The sequence below is a fragment of the Anarrhichthys ocellatus genome, unplaced genomic scaffold (genome assembly GCF_004355925.1).
Source record: "Anarrhichthys ocellatus isolate YVR2014 unplaced genomic scaffold, GSC_Weel_1.0 scaffold24, whole genome shotgun sequence".
Classification (NCBI taxonomy): Eukaryota; Metazoa; Chordata; class Actinopteri; order Perciformes; family Anarhichadidae; genus Anarrhichthys; species Anarrhichthys ocellatus.
The window spans coordinates 624,443-637,421 of NW_022280054.1; the positions used below are offsets into that span (position 1 = coordinate 624,443).

Consider the following 12,979-nt stretch of genomic DNA (forward strand, 5'->3'; position numbering starts at 1 on the left):
TGTGTGTGTGTGTGTGTGTGTGTGTGTGTGTGTGTGTGTGTGTGTGTTTATGTGTGTCCGTCCATAACAGACAGGGGGAGAGAGAGCAAGAGAGGGAATTTGTGCCAGGTCATGCAGAGAGCTTCATCTGTTACTGTAGAGCACAGCACATTTTGATCACCTCACATTCTCATAACACCAGAATAATCATTCCATCAGGCTGCAGCTAATGATGATTCGTCTGTCAAATGTCAGAAAATTGTAAAAATATAGCCTGTGATGACATCTTCATGATGCTTGTTTTGTCCAACCAACAGTCGAAAATCCCCAAATATAAAATGAACTATCATGTGGATCGGAGTGCTTACAGCGCATGCCATACAACATACAAGAAGCTGTGTCTAAGCTGCTAAATATTCACTGTGGCTCACTACTTCTGTTTTCCTAATAAACTGTGTCATTGCACATGTGTAATTGGTGGCCAGCTAATCATTCCCTCAGTTGGTATACACATTTTTTGTGAAGCATTTAAAAAGGTGAAGCAAATATTAATGCAGCCTGGTGGTCACAGCATGCTCAGTCTTTCCACCACCAACTGTAGACGTGCAGTCCTCATTAGAACAACCTCTGGTGGCGGATCATAAGACTGAGCGCACACACACACACACACACACATATGCACTCCCTGGCCTTCCACATCAGTTCCTCCCAGTCAGAGGGAGCTCATTACCGCCAGAATCTGGCCCTCACACTGAGCCAACCTGCTTTGCTATGCATTGTTTTTCCACTGGCGCAAAATGTCAGCTCGCTAAAAGCATCTGTGCTCACCGTCCTCCTGCTGAGAAGGAGAGGGAAGAAAGAGAAAGATTTGCGGAAGAAATGTGGTGAAAAGAAAGCAAATGTAGTAACACCGAAAGGCCAGAGAAGAAAGGAAGAAGGGGTAGATGGCAAGGGCGCTAAAAAGAGAGAGGGCGAGCCGGTTGTCAGACGAAGGGAGGAGGCGTCACAGCTTGACTGAGAATCCTGTTTGTTTTTTTCTATTCCAGTTTATTTGAAAGAAATGTGCAATCAGATGATATTTTATGGCAGTATGTTTTTCTAGGGCAAGACTAATTTGACCAATTCTAAATGCCAAATATGTTCTTCTGTATATCAAAGTAAGTTACTACTCTCAGGTTGCCAGTTTTCTTCATATTGACATAACACATTTTGATAATGATTTAAGGAAAAAAATATTTTTATTTATTCTTTTATTTATTGAAACGGGAAGGAGAACTTTTTTGATTAGTGCTCCTCTTGTGTTACGCACCTATAGTTTGTGCCAGTACAGGTGTTTGAACTGTAAATACTGAGTATGCTAAATGCATTTTATCTGCATTGAAAATGTTTTGAGAGACTTTTTTGTGGGACTCAAATTTTTGCATCCGTTTTTTAGTAGAAGGTGCAACATGTAAATCCAATGGATTACCTTACTGAATACAAACATTGCCTTGTAACTTGTATTCAGTCACTGACTACGTTTCAAAGTAATCTGACCCAACCCTGTTCACCACCCACAGTACCATTTCCATCTTTCTCAGAGTACATTAGAGTGAACCACCATGTTATTCACTCTGTTATCGGTGACTTATGATTAGGTATTCATTATTTCTGTTTGCATCTATAAGTATGCCCTCGGCAGAGTTAAACACACAGAGCCCCACATGAGTGTTGTTTTGATGTGTGGGATGAGAGGAGGAAAACGAGGATGAGACGAGCCGCTCCAGTGCTCGATGTACACTACAACACACCCTCACAGCGAGAGTGACACGCATAGCAGCAATTTTCCTGCTCCGTGCAGGAATAAATTACATACTGTCGAAGTTTGGCATTAGAGACGGCATACAGCTATATTTTAGCAGAAAGACGTGTAATATTGTGGGCAGTGTGTGGGAGGCCTAACTGCAGTCTGTTTGTCTCCAGTTAATAATCTTAGTTCTGAATCTTCTTTGTGCTTATTTAGGCCACGTATTTAATCTGTTTTTATTTTTATTTTTAGTGCTATTTAAGCTGGCTAAATAATTGTACTCACATCATCACTATACATTATTCAGTATGAGTAGTGTCAGGCGTTCTTTTTCTTCTTTGGTGTGGACACAGAGAGGCTGTCTCGGTCTCCACCTGTGCTATGACTCAGTTTGTAACCGTGACAACCGTGTGAAGGTCAGCGGGGGGGGGGGGGGATGTAGTGACTGCTGTCATTATGATAGAGGAGAGAAAAGGGGGTTGCTCTGGCTTCCTGTATCCAAGCACCGTTGTTGGACATCAAAGTTGTGGTTCTACGTTGTTGTTCGTGTGCATGTGCGTGGACTTGCTTCAGTCTGCATGTACATCAGAAAGACAAATCAGTAGCATTTGTATTCTAAAGGGGAGATGCATCAGGCTCTAATGCATCTGAAGCTGTAAAGATAATAATAAAGATTGTCCGTTACAGGAATGGTGTAAGGGGGGGGTTCAATTGGACGATCCCACAAGCACTTTTTAAAATCACACAAGCAACTTAAGAGAAACTCTGTTCAAGTGTATACTTGCAACCAAATTTAAGAAACTCCCTATTAAATTACTGCTCTTGGGATCTGCAGTTGCAGTGTGTTAAATGTGATTGAGCTGTGTAGTCCAACAAAACGTCACTACAAGTCACCACTTATTAATTCTTGAGATTGTGATTTTCTTCAAAGCACTTGTCGGTCTCTAGAGGGCAGACAGCAAAGCAATCAACAGCAACAACCCTTATTTTACCAAATCAATGTATCAGGTTCTAATGGCTAATCACACAACGTAACATACGCAGCGGAAACACAGCAACACAGGAATTGAAAAGGAGAAGAGAGTTTAGGATCCCTTGACTTGCTATGTTGACTCCTTTCACCAGCGTCTTTAATCTCTCTGCTATTTCTCGCTTGGCTTCTCTGTTCTTCCCCTACTTACTGTATGCCTGTAAACTCAGCATAAGCTTATGAGTGCTTTTTACGACGCCCAGTTTGTCGCTTTCACTGTAAGAAAAACAAGTTTATCACCGGTCAATGTCATGCACAGATGATTATATCCAAGGTTAGTGTGACAGGATGGACACTGTTCACAGTCTGCCCCAGATGGGCACCACGCAGAAGGCCAAACCAGAGCCAGTGAAGTGCAGCAGAGAGATCAGAGCGGGGAGCTCATCGATTCACTTCCAGGTCATTAAACTTAAGATTGGTCCTATCGGGAAAAGCAGCGTCACCCACCAAAGATCAATATCAGATAGAGAGATCTGGCCAGAGAGGAGGGGTGAGAGAACAGGAGGCTTGCTAACCTGCTAAGTAAAACATAAAAGCTGAAACAGATGTATGATTTCATTATTTGTTTATTGTAAATTGAATATCATTTTGTTTCAGGCTGTTCTATAAAATGTTTGATTTGTAATTTTGGGCTGTATAAATAAAACTGACTTTACTAAATGATTAATCGGTGAATTGCTAAACATTCTACAGAATATGCGATGACGCCCCAGAGCAAAAATCTCACAAAGCATGGCACATGTTTGCATCGCAGTGAGATCAAGAAAAGCAGAAAACAAAGAGACTAATGCGAAGAGATCAGGATAGAGGAATGGATGGAGAGATTGAGAAGGGAGAGATTATTTGAGTAGGTTGGCCTGCGTGTGGATTAAAAACCGTCCATCTGCTGTTTGAGATTATAATCCAACAAAGAGACAAACAGAATGAGGGGAAAATGTACAAACCATGCAACGCCTACGTACTATGTGTACTTTTACACTGTGAGGCTAAGATGACACAAACACATCAGTGAGTGATGCACATCTTTTCCTAAATGAAACTGTTAAAACTGGCTAAATGTTTTAAATGCCATCTTTTGGTTCTTGACATCTTCCAAGACTTTGATAACCTTCCCTGTTCAGTTTGAGTCTTAAGTATTGCAGCATCCTATCTTTGTTGACCGTTTATGCAGCAAGGTAGGGATTAATCGAAAGGTTAAGGAAGAAAGTCACTCCTCTGCCCTTCTCTTCCTCTCTCTCTGTCTGGCATTGCTCCAGATGAAACAGCAGAATGACATTCCGACCCTGACCCACACCAACCTAACTCTCCCTCACTTTTCCACCGTCCCCACTCCCCACTGGCCCACTCTGTATACACTCGGCCCAACAGCTCCTCCCCCTTTTCAGTCCGAACCAGACAGAGAAAGGCGACCGGGATTGCACACTGCTTTTCCCTGCTCCCCTCCCTCCCTCTTTTTCTCTCCCGGTTCTCACACCCCTCCTCCAGTCTCTCGTTCCCCTCCCTCTTTTGGCTTTGGGGAAGCAGCGATCAGACCCTGTCCCTCTCTCCTACCATAAAGACAGACCAGCAAACGATCAGAAAACATAGACAGAAAGCAGAGGGTGAAGACTAAACTGAAGGACAGGCAAGCAGGAGAATTGATCTCTTTAGTTTGGATCGAGGACTTGGTAGGATCCTCTCCTTTGGAATACCGCTGCAGGGCTGGGAAACACATCCCAGTCCCGCTCTTGTTCCACCAGCCCAGCCAACTTCGCTCTAGGATGCTGTGAAAGATGGTCCACCAGGAAAACTGTTCGTACCAGGTAGTTCTCAGACCTACATGAAACTTCATATTCATTTAGTTTAATTGCCATTTTGACAGACGCAAGCTGACGTTGATTTTGTTGTTTATTAACTCTGATGATTGCATGAATATCGTGTTTTATCTCCTCAGTTCAGTTTATATTAAATCCTTGAATGTCACGTTGAAACTACGACATTGTTGCACATGTGTAGGACTTGTGAGTCATTGTGTAGGAGTACTTCTCTGTTTTTGTGGTTACGTGATTGTGTTGTGAATCTGTTGGCTGGCTGGTTGCTAAGGGAGCACTTGACTCAAGGGAATAATGTCCTACCTCGCCTCCACCTCTTCTTCATCTAGCCTCATCAATCCATGTCAAGGAGGCATGAGGTATGCAAGTTTATAGTGTCGTGACTGAACTCTGTGTGTGCGCAATTGTGAGAGAGGGAATTTAAATGTGAATGGTTGATTGCAGGGGTTGTGTTAATGTGTGCATGCATGTTTATGATTCTGTGTGATTCTCGTGGGACATGTGACAGCAGTGTCCCACTTTATCTAGCGAGGAATGAAGGAGTCGTGATTAAAGAAAAGCAAGTGCATCACGGCTGTACATCTGCTTTTCTATAACCAGCTCTGCTGCTTGGGAAGAAAGTCTGCAATGCAGTGGAGATGAAGAGTGGGAACAAGCAGAGAGGTAGATGAAAGGCAAAAGACATGAGCTGAATGTGTCGGGGGAGGCATTGAGGGGGAAAGATGGAGCTTCTTTGATGGGGAAAAGCAAGTGTCAAAGCAGGGAGCGATGCACTAAAAGCTGCAGAGGAAGTGATGAGAAGGCAAGATGAGGATCATTGACATGATGGGCCTTGTAGGTCCTGGTTTTAGTAGTGGTAGATAACCAGAGAAAAGTGATGCTGAAGGGCTAGTGGAGACAGCTGATGAAAGGCAGAGATGAAACAATAAAAGAAGTATTGACAGGCTGAGCAAAACGAAGGGAGAGGTGGGTAGAAAGAGAGAAATGAGCATGGCGTACGGCTTTCTGAGGCAACTGAGATGATACACGATCGGGAGGACGGAAATATAATCAGTTTGATATAAGAAATGAAAATTTAGGGGGAGAAAAATGTTTATTGACTACAATGGGATTGAAAGAGGTGGCTGAGATGGCTTCAATGCAAGGGATGCACTAAAAAAGAGAGATGGAGCGGAAAAAAAATAAAGAATGAGAGTGGTAAGCAGAACAGAGGGCTTGGGCTCTGATAACAGCGACTCTCCAGAGGCCCCTCAATTAGACTGGTAACCTGGCAACCAGCAGGCAGACAGCGCCCCTCACACACATATAACACACACACACACACACACACAGGGATGTAAAGAAGCAAAGTACACAGAGGAATCAGAGAGGAGATGGAACGAGTGAGGGGTTTAATGAAGGGATCAAATGGACAAGGAGTAATCAGATTAAGTGGAAAAAGAGGGCAGTAGGCAGGGTGTTGTCCCTGTATTTCTGTTTGTCTCATGGGACTGTCCATGTCTTTGGGTGATCTCTGTTTTGATTATCAGCATCATTGTTGTTGCTTCTGCTTTGAATAAGATGTGGTCCTCATCTTTTTCTCCTCGGCTGAAGGCAAAGAGGAGAGAAAAGACAAGAGGGCGGCAGTGAAAAGTCTGTCTTCCCCTGTTTGCCCGCCATATATGTGGTGAGCTATCACTTAATGTCAGAAACCATTATCTAATGAAGTCACAAGCTGACCCTGAGAGAACCAATAAAGGAACCATTTGACCCGTAGTTTACCAAACCCATCTTTCCATTTAAACCATTTAAACCAAGGCCCAAAAGAGCAAAACAAATGCTCATCATTGGATCACAAGAATAACAAATCACCTACTGTAGCCGTCCCCTACATCCTGATGCATGTAAAAGTAAAGGGTGTTTACTAGAACCCGTCCTCTTTTCAGATGTTCATGTAAATCTATAAATGGCGCAGTGCCGTATTGCTGTCAGCAGCCGTACCAGCAGGCCAAAGGGTGATGGTGAGATTTATCAGCTTGCTCACAGTGTGTCATCTCGGTCCGTAGGAATACTGTCAGCTTGCCAAGGCCTCAGGAACTCTGAGTGGACGTTGAATCTATGTGTGTTTATGTTATGCATATTGTCTTCAAGCTCATGCGGTTTTTCATGTGTGATTGGAGAGGGGTGAAGGAGAGCTCTGGTGTTGGTGTTACAGTATATGAGGTGTGGCCTCATGAATTATAAATGAGAACTAGCAGTACAGTAGATACCACTGATGGATCATACGAGAATAACAGAATTGATCAATGAGGCCAGATAATAAAGCCAAATTGTATAATTACAGGCATGATAAATGAGTCTAGTTTTACAGGAAGTAGTTGTAGCACGTAGCTCCCACTAAAACCACAAATTGTGATGTGAAAATTAAACAAACAAAATGCACCTTAGTGAAGGTATTTCTTTCATTTTGGACAAAGCCAATCTAGCGGTTTCCATGTCTCTCATCATAATGCTAAGCTATCTAAACAGGTTCCATCTCCAGCTCTGAAGTTATGCACGGACATAGGATTGATGTAAATCCTCTCAACTCATTCGTGTATGAAACAAATATGCACTCTTACAAAGACTTTGGACTATTCTTTTAACCGGTCATACAGTAATTCATCAGGATAGACAAAACAGAGCCAACACAATAAAGTCAAAATCATGAACTAATACTATATTTAAAAAATATACTATTGTTACATCTAATGTGAGAACGTATCATGATATAGACTTTAGGTCATGTTGTCGTATTGAATGTACACACAGATGAAAAAAAAGGCACAAGAGTAGTTTAGAAGTGTGTATTCGTTGCCATTTTTAAGGTGTTTCACTGTGTGTGTACTGTGTTTTTGACTGTGTGTCACTGCACAGCGATGTGTGGCTGCACTATATCACACCGTAGATATGCAGAAAGCCTGTTTTTCATAATATTCTATTCAATCTTCCCAAACTTCAGCCCTCTCAAACACCGGCCTCTGTGTGAGTTTGCCAACTTCCCGATGGGCAGCCCCGCGCTCCTTTTCGCAGCCCAATTTGTTTGGAACACAGAGCATCGCCATGGAGAAATTCTCACCGCGTTGCTATGGTAGCAGCTCCAGTTCTTTTCCTCCTTTTTCCAAAACAAGATCAGATCAGAGAGTCTGTCGCACATTCCTTGCGCAGTTGTCAGTACATGTGATTTGGTGTTATAATATCACTTTATCGTAGGCATAGCCACTCAGGATAGAGAAACCCATAAACAAACATGGGGTGAGGCTGATACAGAGAGCGAGTTCATCGCGAGTTTAGGTGCACGCGTATCAAAGAACATGCACGCACACACAGTGCCACTGGCCTTGGATCCCAGGCTTACAGGAGGTGCCAGGAACCTTCTCTCTCACAGTCACCCTCTGTTCACTTGGAACAATAAGCCATTCTGTGTGTCTCCATCTTTCTAGCTGTCTCTCTCTCTCTCTCTCTCGCTCTCTCATTTGCTCGCTCTCTCAGCTGACCCAACAGTGAAGCATCGGAGGAATTAACCTGTGTGCGTGTGCATGTTTGTCTCAAACATGCAGCCAGTACCATCCCCAGTCTTTGCCCTTGAACTGGGATCGAGTGTGCGCGTGTTAGCGGATGTTTGTAAATTCCCATTTCTGGTTTACTATGCGTCGGTAACACAGGTCCCTCTCCGCCTCCTATCCACTTTGAATCAGCACTGACTTCACCTTCACTATGAAGTCAGCCTCAGTAATGAGAATCAGCGGGGCAGACTCTGCCCCACCCTTCAGCTGCAAACAGGCCGCCCTTGCTCACAACTAACACCGGTTTTATTGGCCTGTGTGTATGCGTATGTGTGTCTCTGTAGTGTCCCCAGCAGCAGCAGTCCAGTGTGGGTGGATGCAGGAGACAGCCAGACAATTCCCTGTACTCTACCCATAATCCTTATGGATCAACACTGAATCAAACGCGCATCCTATTTTTTCATTCAACCCCTGAGCCCCTGGTTTCATATTAGTTGCTGAAATACAATACAAATGGTTAATCAATCTAAAAAGTAATCATCAGTTGCAGTCCTACACAAAGTGCATACCATTTAATCACTACGGAGAAGAAATGTGATCCCCTGCTTATTTCCACATGAACATTTTCCCATTGTTCTGTGTAACCAGCTGATGGTTTGAGTGAAGTCATGTTTCCCTGCAGTGTGATTCTGGTGCCATATGTGGACACATTATTCTGTCTGGGCAGCTATGACAAATATATGAGTCACGGGTCGATAACGTCTCTCTAAGATGAGATCATTACACACCGTGGAGAGCTCGGATTGAAAACGTAAGTCCCTGACACAAGGCACAAGAAATCTCTGTGTGTCTGAGTGAGTGACTTTGTGTGTGAATGTGTTTGTGTGCCAGACTAATGGTCCATTGTGCTCTGTCAGGGTTTATTTAGCTGGCCGGGGCTGCTGGCTTTGGAGTCCAGACAGGGCACTATTTTTACCTTAGCAGGAAGGGAGCACACTACCTCCTCTGTTACATAAACGCACTCTTTTACATTTCGTTTCGCCTCAAATATGTAGGTTAATCTACATTTCAAGTCAATCTCTCTTTCACAAACATACGCAGAAGTGTAAGTCATTCTAGATACGAGGGTTTGGAAGCTTAAAAGAAAAGTCAAAAAGGAGTCCTGGGTATAACAGAGGGAGAAACAATATAGAGAGAGAGGGAGCTAGTGTCTAGGAGAGACTCCAAAAACACTAGGATTCATCTAAACACATACATGGGCACGCTTAACACAAGTACATTGCCATAAACACACACACACACACACACACACACTGTGGCCATCCCACAGCTGAGGTGTCTCTTTTCAAACTGGTTGTGAGCAGCTGCTGTCCTCACGTCAGGGCGTGAAAACGGAAAAGATACACCAGTGTGAGTTTCTCCCTCTCTGCTCGCTCTGGCTGTGAGAGGCCGCCCTGACCAGAGGGTGGAAGGTAGGGAGGGTCTAAAGGGGCCTTACCTCTGACCATTGTGCTTTTACAGTCCTGTGGGAGAGGCTGAGGATAGAGTGGAGTAGTCAGAAAGTGCAGGGAAGTGAAAGAGAAAGAGTGTCACAACATGTAAGAGAAAGATGAGGAGAAGTCACCAGTAGAGTAGATTCCTTTTATTTTTTTGTGTGTGTCAGACCATAGCAAGGGGAGTTGGCTGGGTATATGATGTGTACTGACTGGACTCAACCTCAGGAGTCGGTCTGGACTAACCTAGTGACTGGGGAGTAGAGAGGAAAAGACAGGAAGACAAGGAGGGAGGGAAGGATGAGGGAGGCGCTGGATAATATGGATGAATGTGGAGGAGTGGATGATGTCATCGGGCAAACGTTCAGCCTCTACCTCAATGATGACTACAAAGAGGTAAAGGAATTTAAACTAATGCATGCTGAGGGCTTCTGGAAAAATCAGTGTGGTCAATAGAGGTGGAATGTTTTAGGTCATACAGTACATGTGTCAAGTACATCTATGTTTACATTCACAGTGTCTGCCAAGTATGTGAACACACACATTTAAAGCTACTTTTGTTCAACATTTTGGGAAATACACTCATTCCCTTTCCGCTCTTGTACCACTGTTATGTCTGTGCCTTAAATATGAAGCCACAGCCAGCAGCCGATTAGCGTAGCTCAGCAAAAAGACTCAAAGCAGGAGGAAACAGCTAGCTTGACTCTGTCCAGAGATAACAAAATGTGTCTCCCAACACATCTAAAGCTCACTCGTTAATACAGTATAGCTGGTCTGTTCAATGCATACCATTGGCAGATTTTGTCTCTTTTAGGCAGAGCCAAACTACCCGTGTACCCCTGTTGCCAGTCTTAATGCTAAGCTAAGGCAAACTGAAGATATAAGAGTGGTATCGATCTTCTCATCTAACTCTGCACGGGAATAAGCGTATTTCTCAATATTCATTAGAAGGGCTCTGTGTGTTGTGTGTCGCTATGGGAGGCTGACGTAATGCTTGAGGTTTGGGTATTTAACTGCTTAGATATTTGGGGCAAAGATGACATAATGGTGTGAGTAAACCAGGCTTTTATCCTTAAATCTGCTTCAGTTTTGGGGATTCCTACACTGAATCTTTTCCCACAAATCCATAGTGTGGCCTCCTTGCAGAGAGAAAGCTCAAATGTCACTTGGAGATATTGTCCTGTCTAAACCTACTTCATGCTCTCCATCTCCCCCCCCCTCCCTTTGTCATTCTACCCCCTTTTTTATTTTTTTTTATCCCACCATAACCCTCCCCCAACTTGTTTTACCCCCCCCCACACACACACACACACACACACTTGTAGACTTTGAGTCGGACATTTACCCTTTATTTCCAGTCTTTGTGCTAAGCTAAGCTCACCTGCTGCTGTCTGTAGCTACACATTTAGCATATATGAGAGTGGTAAAAATGTCCCTGTCTTACTCAACCAAAGAAAACCAATGTGTGTATTTCCCCACTATATGTTTGAAGAGAATTCAGACTATATTCTCAGAAATATGTAGAATAGATGCAGTTTGAGTCTCATCTAAGCCTACAAGAACATTTGTGAGAACTGTGGAGCTATTCAACTCAGTCAGAACACAATCACACCTACAGGAGACACAGTGACCTTGTATCTGTTTGTAGAGCTGTGAGCTCAGCGGGCCTGGTAAACATATCAGAGCTTTCTCAATTCCTCTAAACACACATGGCGTGCTTTTCATCGTCGCTTTACTGAAATAGCCCATACTCAAGACCTGGTATGTGTGTGTGTGTGAGTGTGTGTGTGTGTGTGTATGTGTTTGAACAGTGGGTTCTTTTCTCCAACCAGGGAGTGACGTATTGGCCAGTGAAAAGCCACCATTGTGCAAAACAAAAGGTACAGCCCTTAGTGAGGAATGGAGGGAAATACAAGAAATTATAAAGACGTATTAATAAATTAAGAGCTGACACATTTGGAAGGACTTGTCCTTTTGGCTTAGGACAGAAATCTGCGGGCATGCAGACACACACATCCACATTTATACCCATCTCAGATCTTAACCACTTAACAATGTCTGGCCACAAGAGCCAACAATTTAAGGGAAGATGCTCTTTGTTAGCACAGATAATTAAATTCATCTCCCCCCTCTAATAAAGATTTTCAGGAAAGATTTGAGGGCTCAAAACCAGGACTGTGTCCTCCATTGCAAGGTCCTAATTATCCTGTAGGTCTCTGGATGAATGGTTGTAGAGCAGAGTGGAGAAAATGTCTCTGTCAATGAGGGGTTTTCAGTAGAGGAAATTGCTTGCTGAATTTCAGGAAAAACACAAATTAGCCCAATTTTGTTCCTCCCAATCTAATTTGGGTGGTGACGGCTCTGGAGCTCAAGGCCAGGAAATAAGGGAGGTGGTTAGAACTGTCACTCATTCTGTCTCTCTCTCTCTGCTGCCCTTCCCACATACGTCTTAAAATGTTAATAATGCAATGGATACGGCAATTTTCCATGTCATCATCATGTGGAAACTGGATTCTGCCTTTTGTAGGATTTTTTAAGAAGCTGTGAAAATTACCAGTAAGGCACACAAAGGATTACAATAATATCATATTCATACACATTTGTGTGAGTGAGCCAATCAAAGGAGCAGAAAGGTTGTTTGTTTCTGGCCCGTGACGTGCAAGGTTTGCCTTTCTTTCACCCCAACCTGAAATTAAAAAAACCTTCAAATATGAAAACGATGAAAATGACAGGATTTGATTGTTTCCTGCACTAAAGAGGCTCTGAGAACTCATCAACTTTACTTCCACTGAAGAAAGTACAGGTGTACATGAAAACACGTCAAATTGAAAAAGACACAATGATAAGGTAGTTTTGATATGGATGCTACAAGAATTGTGTAGAAAAGTAAGGAGATATGCAAGTATCCTAACATTACACATTTCCAGCATCGCTCTCGCTTGGCCTCCTCACAATCCTGAATTCCTAACTCAGTTCTGCTTCAGCTTTGGCAGCAATAATATGGAGATATATTTATTACTCATTTCTCACCTCCACCCCTCAGTGGCGTATTCCACACCTTTTGTAAATGTTTTGTAGGGCTTCCATGGTAATTGTTTTACCACACACAGCCCACCCACACACCCACACACACTCAGGCAACGCAAACATGCTGTGTAACAAATGATGTCTTTACAAATAGTTGGGTTGTCAGGCAGGTGTTGGATGCAGAGATGATACCCTGCATGCAAATCCAGCTGCAGACCAGCGATGGCATTTGACTATTGGTGCGTTTTTCCTCTCTTGTTATGAGAATGTTGATTTCACCTATGGCTATGCATCCTGACTATGCATCCTGGCTATGCATCCTGGCTATG

The 12,979-nt window shown here is 43.3% G+C and overlaps 1 protein-coding gene across 5 annotated transcripts in view; it reads left to right on the forward strand.

The window, feature by feature from the left end:
* Positions 1-12,979, forward strand: part of schip1 (schwannomin interacting protein 1) — a 185,065-nt gene that overhangs the window by 159,595 nt on the left and 12,491 nt on the right. The window contains exon 1 of one of the 5 annotated variants that reach the window (XM_031860728.1): positions 2,223-4,597. The exons of the other annotated variants lie outside the window; for them this stretch is intronic. Coding sequence (XP_031716588.1) covers positions 4,568-4,597 — 30 coding nt within the window. The 5' untranslated portion in view covers positions 2,223-4,567. Of the gene's footprint in view, positions 1-2,222; positions 4,598-12,979 lie in introns of those variants that run through there. 5 annotated transcript variants of the gene reach the window in all.